Genomic DNA, 16,804 nt, shown 5'->3' with positions numbered 1-16,804 from the left:
AGTGATGGAGAAGATCACACCTTAAACGCTTTGTGTTACTCATCTGAGAATCAGAGTGGAGCAGGAACAGAGGAAAGAAAGCAAAAACCAGGGAGAGAAATGAAGCATCGAAGCTAAAGGACAACACTGCTCCAAGAACAAACGAGCTGTGGATGAATTTGGGCTGAAAATCAGGAGGTTTCTCCTTGTCACAGGAGAAAGCAGTTGCTAGAGCTCCCCAATGGGGTCAGCAGGGACTCAAGGACGTGCTTCCAGTCCCGTCTTCTCAGGAAAGCATCGATGTGAGTGAAGGACATCTGCATCGCATGGGTGGTTGTAAATGGAAGCAGCAAAACTTCCAGTTTGTGAGACACTTGTGGCACGGAGCGAGCGCTCCTCTGTGTGTGTGTGTGCAAACAGCCGAGCAGTAAGAAGAAATGGGAGGCAGGTGAGCGGAGTCCAACAGCAATGAGGCATTGGGTGGCAACCTCCACACCCAGCAAATGGCTGTAATAACAACTTTCTGCAGTGCCTCGGAGCTCTTCGTGAAGGGCAACAAACTCCACCAAGCGCTAACTTCTGCAAGGGGGACGTGGAAGGAGCTGGCCCAGGGTAGGATCCCAGTGTCCTCGTTCCTGTTGTTACACTGGTGGTTTGGATTTAATGGCATTTTCCCCCAGCATCAGAAAACCGTCGGCCATGGGGAGAGCTGGGCAACAGAAGGTGGGTTGGGCCATCACAGTGCATCTCCCCAGGAGATAAGTCAACTTTAGTCCCCCAGCAAAAATGAAGGGAGAGAGGGGAGAGGTGAAATGCTCATCTGAACAAGCACCGTCTCTAAAACGGATGCCAGAGTTTTCCCCAGCTCCTCTCTCGGCCCGGAGGGAGGTTTGGCTACACCTTCTCAGACATCCCCCTTGGCAAGGTCTGTGGGGAGTGAAGTTCCACTGACTGCCGCCGACGGACCTCACGCTCTGCCCAGTCCTCCTCTGGCTCGAAGCCTTTGAAGATGGCAAGTCTCTCCGAGAAGGCTTTGGCTTGCGGGAAGAGAATGTAATTGTAGATGATGGAGGCTGCTGCTGCCCCAACCAGGGGGCCCACCCAGAAGACCTGGGGGAAAGGGAAAGAAAAGAATCTGTTGAGCAAAAACTGTCCTGCGTTTGGAGGATGGAGAGGAACCAGGGTCTCTGAAGAGCATTGCAGGGGGTTTATGTTCCTTCCTACCCTGTGTTCATTGGGAGCAAAATGCAGAAGCCAGCCCTGCTTTGGCCATCACTGTTGACCTGAACTCCCATCCATTGCTGTTGTGCCTGAATATACCTAACCATCCTCTTCTGTCTTTCCTTCTCTGTTGAGAGCTACGTGATCCTCATTAATGACAGGCCCATCATGAGCATGCTTAATGATTTGGGTTTCTCTGGAGAAGTGTCTTCCTACCCATTTACACATTGCTATAGAGAGGAGGAGGCTGAACCACTGCCATCAACCTGAACCACTACAGCGCTGGCTCCGAATGTACTCTTCGCAGATGGAAATCCCTGGAGTGTTCCCAAAGGAGCTGGTGGAAAATGTGTGCCCAGATCCAACTGGAACCAGGAGAGGTCCCCAGGACTGGCAAGAAGAGCTCCCCTCTCCATTGGTTTTGCCTCTTTTGCTAAGTCACAGTCAACAAACCACACACCCTCTTCCTGTTGCAATGCACCCTGCTTAGATAAGCCAATTAAGCACCCAGCAGCCCCACCTCTTTTTGCTAATCTCTACATCTCTCCTCCAGCTGGGAGCTGGCATGGAAAGGCCAGGAATCTGTCTGGCTCTGTGGGTTTCTAGGAATACTGGTAATCTGGGGGGCTCACCCCACCAAAACAGCCACATTTCTTACCCAGTGGTCACTGAAGTCTCCGACGATCACAGCAGGGCCGAAAGACCTGGCTGGATTCATGGAGCAGCCGGTGTAACGGATCTGCCGAGAAACACCACACGTTGTTAGCACTAAGCCCTTTTAGCCCATTTTAAAAAAATCCTGGTGTGTTATTAGCGTGATTCATTCACTGAGCTGACGTTTCACCGTCCAGCACGCCTGTTTCAGGAAAAGGGATGCTAGCAGCTTCCAGCACCTGAGTCAACATGGGTGAGTTGCCTGTATTTGCACATCTTCTGTGCGAGCACATGTGTCCTGTGCATGGTGCAACTCAGCTGCAGGCTGGGTGACGTGCCCTGCAGCATGACCAGGACTGCAGGGACAAGCTCCTGCTGTGCCTCTTCCTGGTGCAAATTGCTACTCCTTGCCACTGAGGATAGGAGAAGAATAGTCCCATAGACGCATGGGCTTGCAGATCATTAAGGATGGAAGATGTGGTGTAAACATCACTGTTTTAATGCATGCACTGAGAAGCTGGGACTGTTGGGGGCTGCTTTGGTCTGTCATCCAGGAGGGATTTCCCTGGGTGTTCATCCCAAATACTTCCCAGTCTTATGATGGTCTTGAGTGCCTCAGTTGCTGACACATTCATTCCAGGATAGAAGACCCCACTGATCCCTGGGCGCTCACTACGGGACTCAAGGAGCAGCAGAGCCCAGCAGGTTAACTTTTTTCATGCCCAATAAAAGCCAAGCTCAGGCTATGGGTCTGTTATGGCTTTGGTGGGATTTTTCTCTTCTACCCACTGGAAAGCCATGGGCACTACATGAGTTACAAATCCCCTGTCCACCCAGGGGCATGCAGCCAAGCAGGCTTTGGGTACAAAGGCAAAGACAACCTAAAAAGTGCTGTGTTTTAGCCCATTCTACCCACCCCAAGGAGATGCCCCACTGCAACAGAAAGGCCAATGGACAGGGCAGGAGAGCCCACGTTGTCCTCCCGTCGTTCATCGGTAGAAGCGAAAATGCACAGGACCAGCTGGAAGGTGAGGAAGAGCTCGACGGTCACTGCCTGCCCCGTCGTCGTCTCGTTATGCAGCTGGAAGGGGAGAAAAAATGTGTCTCAGGGACTGGGAAGTTTGGGGACTGGGTTGGAAATATGGAGGGGGAAGCCCAAATCAAGGAGAACCAAAAAGGACATAGGAAGTAGGTGCGATTTTTGGCACCAATATGAAGAAAAATTTCCCAGGTATAAGGAAAAGTGGGTCAATGGGTAATACTTGATTGACATGGCAGGAAATCTTTTAGTTGCAGTTCTTTGGGTATTTTTTCCCACTCTTCTTTTCCCCCTAGGGATTTTTTTTCTTTTCCTCATACTTAAAATGCAAAATGCCTTTTGGAAAAGTTTACAAATTGCATTTTGAAAATGTCAAAAAGAAATATTTTGGCATTAAGAAAAAAATTCCCCTCCCCCTTCCCACACTTTTTTGACTGAAAGAATTTGTCAGATTTGGTCTGAGGCTGTGCCTGGTTGCACCCCCTCTCCTCCAACTCTGCTTTCTGACACTTTATTACTTCTTGGTGGTTTTTCATCCAGATCTGGATGGATCTGGCAGTGCTGCCAGCCAGATCTGCAGCTGGCAGTCCCGCTTGCCTGTGGTCTCCCATCGCTGTTGCTTCCCTGAGTCCATCCTGGCACGTCTCTACCCTTTCTTTCCCTGTATCAATCCTGTTTTGGACACGGTGCATTCCCCCAAATGCTGATCTCGAGACCACTTCGCTTGGTGATGCCATGAAGGCAGCAATTGCCCTCCTGGCCAAGATCCAGAGTCAGATCTTGCTCGCTCTCCTCTCTCCGATATTCTCCCCCCCCCTTTTTTTAAGGGTAATTTGTGCAGGCAGCTACAAGATGTACAGCCCACGGGGTGGGGCGGGGAATCAAAATCCCTATTCCCTCTTTTAGGTGGTTCAAGCTGTAAAACAACAGAGCTGGGTATTTTGAAAGTCTCTCTTAAAACTCCTACTTGCTTTGTAGGGTTTATTAAACCTCAGCTAGTATTAGTCTAAATAGTCTTGTTCAGATTAATCCACAATCCCTTTTTCAAACCTCTTAATCTCTTTGGCAGTGAAGCTGGGTCCTGGCAGTGCCTCCCTGCTGCAAGAAAGGGGATTTTTGTGTGCTGCTTCCTAAAACACGCCTCCTCCCTCGCCGCTTGGCTTGGTTTTGGGTGATGCAGGTTCCAGCATGGGCGTCTCTACAGGAGACACAGCTGCCGGTATCCGTCTGGATAGGAGTGGTGGGGCATGGAGAAAAGAGAGGGGATGTGACCCTGTGACTTTTTAATTTTTTTCCCCTCTTTTTATTGTGTGCATGGGTAGGGGAGGGGATGTTGGAGGTTGGGATACCATTGGGGAGTCCCCTCGTGGCTTCCTAAGGCTCCCCAGTTTTCTTTTTTCCCTGCATGTCTGAAACCAGGCTGTGATCCTTGCGATGCTTCTGGCACTGCATGGTGGCACTGCCCAGGCACCCGTGTGTGTTGGGCATTGGGATGAACCAGCTGGATCTGGTGTGGACATCCCTGCACAATGGGAAGCAACTTAACAAGCAGTGCTATCTAATGAAAAGCTGGGATTTAGACCCAAAAAATCCCCCCCTACCTGGTGCAACATCCCCATTGCTGGGAATCTGGCACGGCAGCCTGTAAATAGTGGCATGGCATAACACAGAGGGGAGAAAAGGCTGCCCATACCCACACCAAGACTGGAAAGTGGGACAAGCTTGGGGCAAGAGGAATGGAGAGGTGATGCTTTTGGTCGTGTCCTTCCTAAACACCTGGGTCTCCTCTGAATCCAACTCCTCCACAATACAGCCCTAGATAAAACAGAGATGATGGTGGCTTTGTCTTCTAAGGGAGGTGTCTATGTGGCCAGCTGGATCATACCTCTGTTTTTAGTGCTAAAAAGCAGAGGAGGCAGCCAGGACTCCTGCCTTCATCCCTGCTCCTGGAAGGACCCTTGGTGCAGCAAGCTCATGGTGCTGGGCTGCAGCTGACAGTGGCTTCCTACCCAACACTAAATAAAGGGGGGTCCTTGCTGGCCACAAAACCCTTCTTCACATCCCTCAGCCTTCCCAAAAGCCCTACTCAATCTTTCCTTCTCCCTTCCAAGCCCATCCATGGGCTGAAGTCTTACCTTGTTGATGGCCAAGCCTTCCCGGGAGTCTGCAGGGGTGATCTCATGTAAGATGGCAGCCCCCACGACAGCCCCCAGGAGCTGGGCCACCACGTAGAAGACTGCGCGGAGGAAGGAGACTTGGGAGCCGATGAGGCAAGCCACCGTCACTGCTGGGTTGATGTGGGCTCCACTGATGTGCCCCAGGGCTTGGACCAGTGTGCTGATGGCCAAGCCAAAAGCCAGCGCAATTTGAAGGATGCTTGGGGAGGAAGCTGAGGGCCAGTTCAGAGCAGAGCCCAGGCCAAAGAGGATGAAGACCAAAGTCGCCAGAAATTCTGCAAAGACAGCCCGGGTGAAGGCTACGGATCGCAGTTCCCACATCATGGAGTGGCAGCTGCTGGGGGCTGCAAGGACTGACCCTGCCCGTGGTGTCTTCAGGCAATTGCTACTGCAGCTGCTGTGTCCATGGAGGATGACGGGGGACAACATATATATATATATATGGACGTGGGGGGCCGAAGGATCACCCACTGAAGGAGGTGGGATTGAGGTCCTAGGAAACCTGATGCTTTTTTTCATTTGTGTTCCAGCTGAGGGAACATCAGACCCTGCCCTCTCTATTAAAGCTCGGGAATGCAGTGTTCGCCACCCTTGGGAGGTCATAAATCAGCCTCGAGCAATGCCATGAAACACTGTTCCCTTTCTCCTGTGCTTTCTTACTAGGGGTCCTATCCCCAGAGGTGCTTGTCGCTCCTCTCCTCTCCAAGCTCTACCACCTGCAGCATGGAGAGGAGAGCAAGCAAGGGGGATTCTGTAGAGCTACAGATGGAGCTGAGGTGGGGTTGCGTTGAAAAACAGGATGTGGGCTCTGATTAAATAACCAGGCAAAACTGGATGCAAAAGAGTCTCTCAGAGGCACTTCAAGTGACTTACTACAACTCGATTCCTCAGAGTACCAGAATTTTACAGCCTGGGCACAGATTTCCTACCCAGAGAAATGGGAACCAGCCCCAAGAAATGACTGTCAAGAAAAAATCTTTAGTGTGAAAGAATGACATGCACAGCTGGAGTACCGGCTGTGCTCTAATTGCAGGGATTTTGGCCAACTCAGCTCTTCAGAAATGTCTTTTTACTTCTTGTTGTTAATCCCCAAAAGAGGAATGATATTTTCTTCTCTGGAGCATGGTTCTTCACATTAAACCATCCACTAATTGCCCAACAAGTCCATTTTCCTTTTTCTTCCATTGCTTAGGGCACATTTGCCCATTCCTGGGTGATGTCTGTAAAGACTTTTGGTCCCTATGTCATTGGGGTTGGTGGGTTTGCTGGCAAGATAGCACTTGTTTCTTTTTTTCACCTTCTTAGCAGACTCTGTAGTTATTCTAAAGCCCAGCGAGCTGGGAGGAGCACTCCCCCAGAGTGGAGCTGGAGTTGAAAGGACCATTTTATTTTAGAGGGACGCAGAGCACCAGAACTGAGAGTCCATTTTTTGGCTCTGACAAAGACTGCTGCTGTATGATAAACCAAATATTTTTTCCCTTCCAGAGGAACCGTGCAAGTGCCACCAAACCGATGTGAAAGGTTGATGCAAAATATTCCATATTGCTCAAATTATGTCACAGAATCGTAGAATATCTCAAGTTGGAAGGGACCCATAAGGACATGTGAAGGCCTGTTCTTTCCGCCACAAAAGGTGGGTAACGATACTTGTTGGTTGGACTAGATGATCGTTGTAGGTCCCTTGCAACTGAACTATTCTGCTTCTATTCTATTCTACTCTATTCTTGTCCTCTCTTTAAAAAAGACGCTTATGGGGACATTGCTCTTAACAAGGGAGAGATTGTGGGGAGAACAAGTCCATTCCATGGGTGAGTCTGGAGGCTGGAAGATTTGTATTCAACTTTTTCCTTTGAAAATCCTTCTTTTGGACTTCCTTAGGGACTGTGGCCCATCGCAGCATTGCTCTAGCCTCCGGTTTTCCAACAGTGAAGCCAATCTCACGAAACAGGTTGTGAGGCTAAATATATTTCGGGTGCTGATGAGCCACAAAACATGGTCACATGCAGTCTGCAGGCCCTTGCTCCTGCCTACTGGTACAGATTTGCGAGCTTAGCATTACTCAAGAACTAGTTAGGTCAGGAACTGATTATGAATGCAGGCTGTTATTAGTGCAGGGAATGACAGAGAACTAATACGGGCAATTAACTGGAGCTGATACCCTATTTGATTAATAGTTATTCATGGCGAGCAAGTTATGATTAATGACGACTAATGAAAAGGACAGAGAAGTAAGCAAGATTAGCTCTGAGCAACTTAAAAATCTAACAGCCTCATGGTCCTCACTTCTACCTGGCAATGCGCAAGTTCATTGCAGCTCTTGTTTATGCTGTGTTTTGAGATGATTGTGCTATGGACGGTGGGTTTCTGCTATATACCATGATGAAAGGATTGGTGTTGCATCATGAGCCGTCTTGCTGACAGGGAGCTCTGCTATCGTGGTCTCTGCTGTGGGGCTGAGCAAACTATTGCTGTGAGACGCTGCTTTCCAGCAAGAATTATAACATACCCTAGCTTTTACCCAGAGACCTCTAGCACTGCGGTGACTGTGATCCTTCTAGTTTTACAGAGAGGGGGTCCACGGCACAAAGCCAGACACTGCCGTTGCTAATGCCAGGCAGTGAGTCAGTGGCAGAGCCAAGGCTTCCTGCCTTGCCACAGCCATGCGTCCTGCGATATGCCTGGGAAACAGAGAACTGGGGACCAAGCAAGCTGAAGAGCTTGGTACTGGGTTGCTGAAGCTCTGCTTGTGTCTAGGAGAGGTTCCAGGAGCCTCCGGTGTTGACGGTAACGTGGCTTTACACCTTACACCAACTGTGCTGCAGCTTTGGGAGCAGCAAAGAGCATTGCAGCTCTGTAGCAAAGGTGTCTGAGATGGGAAAGTGCATTATTTTACCTTTTAATCCACAGCCCTTGGGGTGTAACGGCATTATCAGCCCCCTCCCCCCCCGGGATCAAATGCAAATGCTCATTAAGAGTGTGTTGGCGTCTGCAGAGGGTTGATACACTGTGCTTCCTCCCGATGGCAGAAAATGGCCCGGTAATGCATTTTTGAAGAACAATTTGCAAGCAAGGGAACTGTGCTTGCACAACAACTTGCTTCTCGAGTGACTTAGATGGCTCAGATATCTTTGCTTCCCTGGCTTTCAGGAAATTATAAACATCTTTAAGGTATCTCCATTCCATCTAAAATACCTCCAAGCCACAGAGAATAAAAGATTTATTGCATAAACAACAGTGAGTTTTCCTGCTTGGATCTGATCCGTCACAGGAGATGTGTGTGCTGCCCAGACCTTACTGGAAGCTCCGGTTTTTTTCTCTTTTCTGTGAATAGAGAGCACCTGCAGACAACTCCCCCTCCTCTCCGACAGCTGAACGGACAACCCGCACCCATGCTTCACATGGCAGCAAATGCCCTTTTTATTAGACACCACGGAATCCACAGGAGGACTAGGCCTTGAGAGAAAACTTTATACAAACCCAGCTATTATTGGTTCTGCTCTTTGTTGAAATAGGTGTTTTCTTTCCAAGGTGTAAAACTGAAGGTGGTGTAAAGGAGGTGTAAAACTGAAAATGCTACCTCTAAGAGTTCTCCAGGGGAAACCTTTAAAAGAAGCCAAAGGATAAGAAGGAAGAAATCTTAATTCTAGTATTGTGACTAATCTTGTTTCTCAGTTGAGGTTTTCTGCTTTCTGCCTTGGATAAATGGACGTGCTGGTGCATTTGGCCCCATCCATGGCCCCCAGCGGAGTGCAGGGAATGGCAGCCATGGGCTGCCAGGACACCTGGGGAAGCGGAGCAGACGGGGATGAGGGTATGGACATGTTTGCACTGGGATCAGCAGGGGCAGAAACACCTCAGCTAGCTTTCCACCTCGGAATCAGAGCACCTGTAGCATTAGTTCGGCTGCAGGAACCTTTCCACCCTGAACGTCCTGAGCCTTGTGGGCATTACCCAGCCAGGTGGGTCTGTGGGTTTGGGTCCCGCTGGCAGGGAAAGGACCAAACACAGGTCCCTCACCTTCCTCTAGGCTGAGTTTGTTAACCATTAGGCTCCTGCTGCCCATTGCAGGATGGGGTGTGCAGAGATGCCCGCTCACAGTGAGCTGCAAAGCATCGAGGGAGTGGATTAAGACCCGTTTTAGCTCTAGGCTGTTTTGTGATGGGACGCAGCAGCACGGCTCTTGCTGCAATGCAATCCGAGGCATGTTTCTAATTGCATTTCATAAATGCACCAGGAAAGTCTTACCTCTCTCCAGCTCCTGGTTGGAGAACAGACAGAGCAGAAGATGATGTCTGTATTCCCCAAAGCAAGGTGACCATCAGGAAAAATTATATTCTCCCATTGTCATATTACATCAAAAGGACATTCACCCAGAGGAGCAAAATGAAAAAAAATCAACACCTTTTCCGGCATTTCAGGCCAAATCCTAAATCCCTATTCATGCAAAACTTCTGCTGGCTCTTGCAGTGTTTATTGTTCTTGTTTTAATTGAAGCACAAGGATTAATGCAGCCCTGATTTCCTTCACTGACTTCAATGAATTGAGCTTGAGCGCGGGCCAGGAACTGGGCCTGGTGTTAGGAGAAGGCTTCATTTTATTTTTTTATCCCATCTCAAGGACTTGCATATTCAGTCCTGAATGTTTGCCTAGGGTCTTAGTCAAGGCATACAGTGAGACTCTGGTGTTGGTGGAGCTGGGCTATCGATCACGTCAGGATCAGTACACATTTCTGGTGGCCGTATAAAATCCTGACATCCGTGAAGACCATGAAGCCTTCCACCCCAGCATGAGCTGGTCTCTGTACAGCACCTAGGCAGGGATTCAATTCTTTCCTCCTGTGATTTGCAGGAAAATACAATTTTTCTTTTGCTAACAACATGTTAATGAGACCCAGAATGTTCAGAACCAGGGAGAGGGAGAAACCGTGGTTTATGCCTCTGCGGAGAGACTTAATAGACAAGTTATGGCCAATCCCAACATACTACAAGGTCAGAGACAGGGCTGAGTTAGGTGATGACCTCCCTTTAATCATGCCTTAAGGCGTGAAGAAAGGGGAGCATTCTTCCCTTGTTTGAGCGCTGAAGTTCAAGGCCAGGCCACGGCATATTTTGCATAAACATTTATAGGGAAATAATTAATGCTTTTTCCCTTGAATCCATGAAAGAAAGCCAGACACCAGGATAGCCATATAGCCAGCAGATTTTGAAGTGAGATAGACTGGGTGGCCTTACCAGATCTTGCAAGCTCTTTGCTACTTATCCAGGTATGAATATTACATTAGTTAAAATCAATCAGATTGCAACATCACCCTCAGGTGACAGAGCTGAGCAGGAGACCTCAGCTTCACCGTTCGCTGGATACCCAGTGTTACGTTTGCAAAACAAATCACATCTAATGAGCCAAACTCCCAGCGCGTGTAAATTGGGGATGTGGCTTTGACACAGTAGTGACATTGACTGAGAACATCCAGTGTCTGGTCTTTTCACTATTTTCCTCATTTTGATGTAAATCAGAAGTAATCAAGCTGAAGTCCATGAAGGAGAAGTGAATGAGCTCAATTCAGATGTCTTTCTCCAGGTAATTCTCCTGGATTTTAAAAAAACAACTAGGTTAGATACTGCCAGGAACTGGTCCTGCTGGTGGCTCTAGAAGCAATGTCCCCTGTCCCCTCCTGTCCTGTCTTCTGCAGCCCTGTGGACCTGAGATGCTCATTGGCATAAGGGATTGTAGAGCTAAGGCTGTTGCAATATGTGTGTTATCATCAATAGTGTGGGTACCAATATGTGTGTATTGACGGCTCACCTGTGCTGTGGGACTTTTTTGGCCGCTATTTCTTGATCTTTGCTGGGAGGGAAGCAGGAGCGTGTCTGGCAACTTTACCTTCAAGAAGAGACTGTTATCTCAGCATCTTTCCTGGGGAGCTGCTGGTGCGTGTGATGAGGAGGTGCGTGAATGGTGCACAGATGAAAGTAGGTTATTGTGAAAATCCCTCTAACAACCAGCTGGCATTGATGGAGAAAGAAAAAGGTGCTTGGCTTCCGAAAACAGCATCTTTCATCTGAGACCAAGGTCAGTGCCATGGTCCTCGTTGTACAGCCGGATAAGGGGAGTAGTGCAAGAAACTTTGTGGTCCATAGGGGGAAAAGAAGGATCACCTTCAGGTTCCGGTGGCAGCAATCACAGAGAGAAAGCCAGACGAGATGTCAGATTACATTAAATCTCTCCCAGCCATTAAACCGAACAGTCATTTTAAAATTAACTATTGAGTATGAAGCTGCTTCTGCCTCCGCTTTGGTGGAGAACGGAGCTGAGGTCTGGGTATGGAGCCAGGCTCTGGCAAGCTGCTGGCTGCAACTGCTCAGAGGCATCTTCAACTCAGAGTCTCGCCACGACCCTAAAATCGTGAAGCTCAGCATGTGCAATCTCACTGGCAGCCCAGAGCCGTTGTGTGGTCATGAAGTGGTGCCACCTGTCCTGTAACTCTCAGAGTTACTGAACACTCGTCCTCCACCCTGGGGCTTCCAGTGCTTGGTGCCCAAAGGCCTGTGGGGTTTGTGCAGAATCAGTTGAATGATTAACGAAAGGTTGGGTTCCCACCCTAGATGGGCTCCAGGGAAAAGTAGTGCAGCAGGTGAACAGGATGGTTGGCCCAGAGCTGTGAGGGCAAGAACAGTTTTGTGGGAGAATGACTTTGTCCAAGGGCCGTGGGGATCCACCAGCTTCCCTCTGCCTGAAATTTTCCTTACAGGGGCTTGGACACTGGAAACCATTATTCTCTTCTGGGACAGCATCAGGAACAAGGTTAGGACCTTGGTGTGAGTTCCCAGAAAGTCCTCTCCACCGAGCTGCTAGCTGAGAGCTGCTTTGGTGATGATCATTTTCATATCAAACAATACCTTTATGCTTTTTCTGTTTTCCACATTGCTTCAGGATGTTCCTCCCACCCCAGATGAAGATTTGCGTTGAATCTGGGTAGGTGGGAAAAGCAGGGAAAGGAGCAGAGCAGTTCAATAGATTGGAGACAACCCATGAAAAGACCTCAACGGCCTTCACAGTTGGCCATTGGCCCTTTCCACCATGCTGGATTCTGCAGAGGTCTCCTTTGGTCTGTGTCATCAATATATGCTGGGAAAGGGCTAGTACAGACTCCAAAACTGCTCCTAAAACGTATACTTTTACATAAGGCATGTAGATAGAAGATGCAACCTATTTCTTTAAAATTGTAAAGGGTTTCTTCCCTCCTTCTATCCTTTTTTAATCTATCACCTTTCATCCTCTTTTCCCCTACGTGCCTCTTTCTCTCTCTGTTTTATGGTGCTACCCAGACACCAACTTCCATGCCAAGGCTGCAACAGTAAGAGAACCACAAAGTTGGTTTCATAGAGCCTCTGGCTCTTTTCCACTTCTGAGAATAAAGGTTCAGCATGGGATATTTTTGTTTGTGGTTAGTTGCTTGATTTCTGTGTGGGTTTTTGGGCACGGCACAGGGATTGGGTTGTCAGCAGCGTGAATTGCCATCCTTCTTTAGTAGAAAGACTTTCTGAGGACTTTTTTTTCTTAAATCTGGGCTATTGCACTGATTTCCTTCTGCATTTATGCTGGTGTTGATGGGATCTGGCCCTGGGGTGTCAGCGCAATTTGTTTCACTTCCTTGAATTGTATAAAGTGGAGAGGGGCATTGGCAGCTCCTCCGCGACCTTGCCAGCTAAGTCCAGCATGTGGAAAACATTGTTCTCTCCTGGGTGGGGACTGAGCTGCCTGGGGAGCTCTGCATTTCTTTTTGCTGGTCCGATGGAGCTCGTAAATTTGCTGCAGCGTGAATCCAAGAGGGGCCATGTCTCGGTGGGGCGGGGGGCATTGTCACACCAGAAACTGTGAAAATCCCTGTCCTGCTTTTGGCTGGGATAGAGTTAATTTTCTTCCTAGTAGCTGCTACAGTGCTGTGTTTTGGATTTTAGTATGAGAATAGTGTTGATAACACGCTGATGGTTTAGTTGTTGCTAAGTAATGTTTACACTGGTCAAGGGCTGTTCAGCTTCCCCTGCTCTGCTGGGGGCACAAGAAGCGGGGAGGGGGCACAGCCAGGACAGCTGACCCCAACTGCCCAAAGGGATATTCCAGACCATCTGGCGTCATGCTCAGTATATGAACTGGGGGGACCTGGCCGGGGGGCAGCGATCGCTGCTCGGGGACTGGCTGGGCATCAGTCGGCGGGTGGTGAGGGGATGTATCACTTGGTTTTTTTCCTGGGTTTTGTTCCTCTCTTGCTCTCTTGTTGTTTTCCTTCTCATTGCATTTTTGTTGTTGTTCCAATTATTAAACTGTTCTTATCACAACCCACAATTTTTCTTACTTTTGCTCTTCTGATTCTCTCCCCCATCCCACCGGGGAGGAGGGTGAGCGGGCGGCTGTGTGTGGTGCTCAGTTGCTGACTGGGGCTAAACCACGACAGTCCCACTTGAAGAGCACACAGCAAGACTGCAAATCTTCTGCCTTGGGTTACTGTGGAGCGTAGGAGCCCCGATCTCGGATGAGGACAGCCTCGTGCAAGACTCTACAGACCCAGATAGTGCATATCGGGTCACTCATGGTATAACAGTGGGAGAGAAATCTGCAGACAAATGGGCGAGTTTGAGGAAATGAAGTTACTTGCAGCAAGGCAGGCATCAGTCTCCTGACCTAGTGAAGTCGTGTGCAGGGATGTTATGGGAAAGACGCGTTTTAAGGAGGAAAGAGGGGAAGGAAGCGGCTTGCTGGGAACTTTGGAGGTATGCAAAGGAGGAAACACAAAGGTGTTTGCTCGCTCGGGGATGTAGGCAGGAAGGCAAATGTCGTGGGCTTGGAGGACAGGGGACACATTACAAGCTATTCCTGGGACGCCATTAGGCCAGGTGGGAACCCCCCTCACTTCTGACTTTGAGCTTCCAGGGCAAAGACAGAGGCTCCTTCCAGGATAGCACCAACAAACCTGGATTTTAGCACCAACAAAACTGGATTTCCAGTTTCAGTGCTGGAAATTTGGGCTCTGAAATGCAGCAAAGCTCTTTCCTCCATCTCTTCTCCCCGCTGATTGCCTTTGTCCCGGGTGTCAGGCTGCTGCGTCACCACAGGGCCACAGGTCACTCATTGTATGGGCTCATAAGAATTTAAAAAATTCCTGTGCACATCCCTGGATTGTATTATATAAAGTTCCTTCATAACAGTTTAAAGAAGAAACTGCACAGTGGCATGAAGGTGTCACTCCAAGTGTCACCCAAACCTGTTCTGTTCCCCCACTCCCAGTGAGGCAAGTTTGCATACTTGTGCAATTCCTTTCGTTTAACAGCATCGGATGCACATGATGGCAGTAAGAACATGTTCTTCTGGCAGCGATGAGTGAAATGCACTCCCGAGCAGCTGAACAATTTAATCCTGGGGAGTGCCTCATCTTTACATTTATCTATTTGTTTGGTTGGTGTATGCACGTGTTGTTACTCTCTGACGTGGTTTGCGGGGATTTTGCTTCTGTTTATTTTTTAACCTCACCAGTGGGACCTGTTCCCTGCAATTCACCAAAATCACACACCGCAGCTCTGGAGGCGTTTAAAAAAAATAGGGCCAAGTTTCTCAAAGCACCCAAACCCTGGCACTGTCTTAGCCCCACAGCGTGGACAAATAACTGCAAGCAACCAAGAATCTTACTCAGATAATGGTCCCCAGCTGACTTGCAGCTACTGCCCACCACTGGGGTTTAAGCCCACTCTAATTAAAATGCCCTTCTGAGGGCTTAAATTAATTTTACGCAGCAGTTGTGGTGCCTGTGATCAGGTGTGGCAGCTCAGCCGGGCACAGATGACAGGATTTTCTTCCAGGCAATGGAAAACTGATGCTATAAAGGGGGTGATGGAGGGTTGGGTTTCTTTTTTTTAGCTCAGGCATCAGTGATGTCTATTGAGGCCTGAGCTGGAGACTGATACTTACTGTGGAAGCCAGTGAGGAGAACATCCCACCCCAAACAGTTTGGCTTGTCCAGCTCCTTATATCGCATGTTAAGGGGAAGTTATCTCTGCTCTTCAAGGACGGCTTGGGAAGGAAGGAGGGCTAGTCCAGCTGAAGGACTCTGCGCAAGAGCAAGAAGGTACGAGCTGGCCAGGAAGGGAGATGCTGGCTCTTGGGAGCAGGTTTCCGCCTCTCATGGAGGTGAGGCTCCGGGGCGGCTCACTTCGGGGTGATGGGCGCTGGGGGGCTCCCTGCCTACCCTGTGCCTGGGATGCTGGCAGGATGGCAGATGAGCGTAGGGCTTTGCCCCTCAAAAATAAGGGCATTTTTATTTCTTTTATCCTTCCAAACCCCTGTTTGTGCATGTCCTGATGTTCACAGCTTGTCTGTTAATCTCCCATCTAGGGACCAAGCCTGGTGGCAGCATTTAACATTAATAATCCATGGATAATTCAGCAGCCTAAAAGCCTAGGGTAAATTCCTGGTTTTTTCATGGTTTTTCTTTAAGTCCATGGCAGAGCTTTCACAACCAGTGGGGGTTTTCCCTCTGGGGAATGCAGGAAAGCATATTTACAGAGGGCTCCTGGGTGTGCCATCATGTATGTTGATGCAGCAGATCCCTTAATTATTCCATCAGGTTTTCTTTACATTGTTTTTGATGTGATTGAATGTTCAGCAAAGTTGTTTTAATCCCTGTGAAATCCCTTGTGGATTTGGCAGGGCGTGGCCTTGACAGATTTTTTATTTTTATTTTTTTTCCTGAGCATTAAAGATATGTGTGTGCAGGTGAATGGCTGCCTCCTGTGGCCTGATGCTGAGCTGGACCAGCAGTTGGTCAGGGAGCTGGATGGGGGCTGTTGAACGGTTGCTGTGATGCCGTGTGTGAGCATCGCAGTCTGGAATATGGCTCTTGTGTGTGCCATATCCTAATGCACCTGTGCCTTATCCTAATGCACCTGTGAGACTGGGAAAAGAGAAGATCTAGAGAAAATTACCTTCTTGGTAGGTCTGTGGCACATTTAAGAGCTTCCAGCTCAAACAGGAAAGCAAGGAACCAGGTTTAGAGCAGCTTTTTTGTTGGAGATGGGTGGTCCCTGCAAGGGTTGAAGGGCTCTGCTTTTCATTGCTATCAGCTGGGCAGAGTTGTCCTTGTCTTCTCTATGGCAGAGATGAGACTCATTTCAAGCCTTGCAGCCCATGGGCTCTCCCAGCTCATTTTCCTGGCTGGGGAAAGACATGATGGTTTCCCAGAGCCCCATGAAAACATTCCCTGTTGGTGTTGGATTTGTTTTGGGGCTGGGCAGCAAGGGAAAACCAAGATGCCCTCTGGGAGCTCAGGGGGTGGGAATGGGCCCTCTAGACCACAGGGTGGTGGATGGTTTTGGTTTCCCTTCCTGCTGCTTTCTATTTAGAGGGAGGCTGTTGTGGTAGGCAATGCTATCTGCTTTTCGTTGCTGAGGGTTTTTCCTCTTCCAGACCCAGTATTTTAGCTCTTTGAAGCATCTTCAGCCTGGGATAGAGCATGTGGGGTCCTGCATTATCCCACCAAGGAATCTGGCTTGGCCAGGGACTGCAGCTGGGATGAGTCCCTCTGGGGTTTCTTAAGAAAATGGGTGGCTCCTTTCTCACCACAATGTTGTGCACCACCTGGAGTCTCTGTTCCCAAGCCCTTGACCCCTTGACTTGTGCCACGCTTGAAGGGGATCAACAAGCCAAGCACGGTTTCCTTGTGCTGGGTTGGAGCAGTGGGTTGGAG

The 16,804-nt window shown here is 49.0% G+C and overlaps 1 protein-coding gene across 1 annotated transcript; it reads right to left on the bottom strand.

Moving 5' to 3' along the window:
• Positions 1-873: 873 nt before the first annotated feature.
• AQP2 (aquaporin 2) lies at positions 874-5,394 on the bottom strand. Its single transcript, XM_072847234.1, has 4 exons — positions 5,029-5,394; positions 2,771-2,935; positions 1,859-1,939; positions 874-1,089 (listed from the first exon to the last, which is right to left on the bottom strand). The coding sequence occupies exons 1-4, from the start codon at positions 5,392-5,394 to the stop codon at positions 874-876; spliced, it is 828 nt and encodes a 275-aa protein (XP_072703335.1).
• Positions 5,395-16,804: the final 11,410 nt, after the last annotated feature.

The sequence above is a fragment of the Ciconia boyciana genome, chromosome 27 (assembly GCF_034638445.1).
Source record: "Ciconia boyciana chromosome 27, ASM3463844v1, whole genome shotgun sequence".
In the NCBI taxonomy this organism is placed as follows: Eukaryota; Metazoa; Chordata; class Aves; order Ciconiiformes; family Ciconiidae; genus Ciconia; species Ciconia boyciana.
This window is presented reverse-complemented; position numbering and strand designations above follow the sequence as displayed.

Coding starts and splice junctions, on each gene's coding strand:
- AQP2 (XM_072847234.1), bottom strand. CDS start 5,394: ATGATGTGGGAACTGCGATCCGTAGCCTTCACCCGGGCTGTCTTTGCA. Junction 2,936..5,028: donor AAGGCTTGGCCATCAACAAG/GTAAGACTTCAG, acceptor CTCCCCTTCCAG/CTGCATAACGAGACGACGAC. Junction 1,940..2,770: donor CAGTGGGGCATCTCCTTGGG/GTGGGTAGAATG, acceptor GTTTCTCGGCAG/ATCCGTTACACCGGCTGCTC.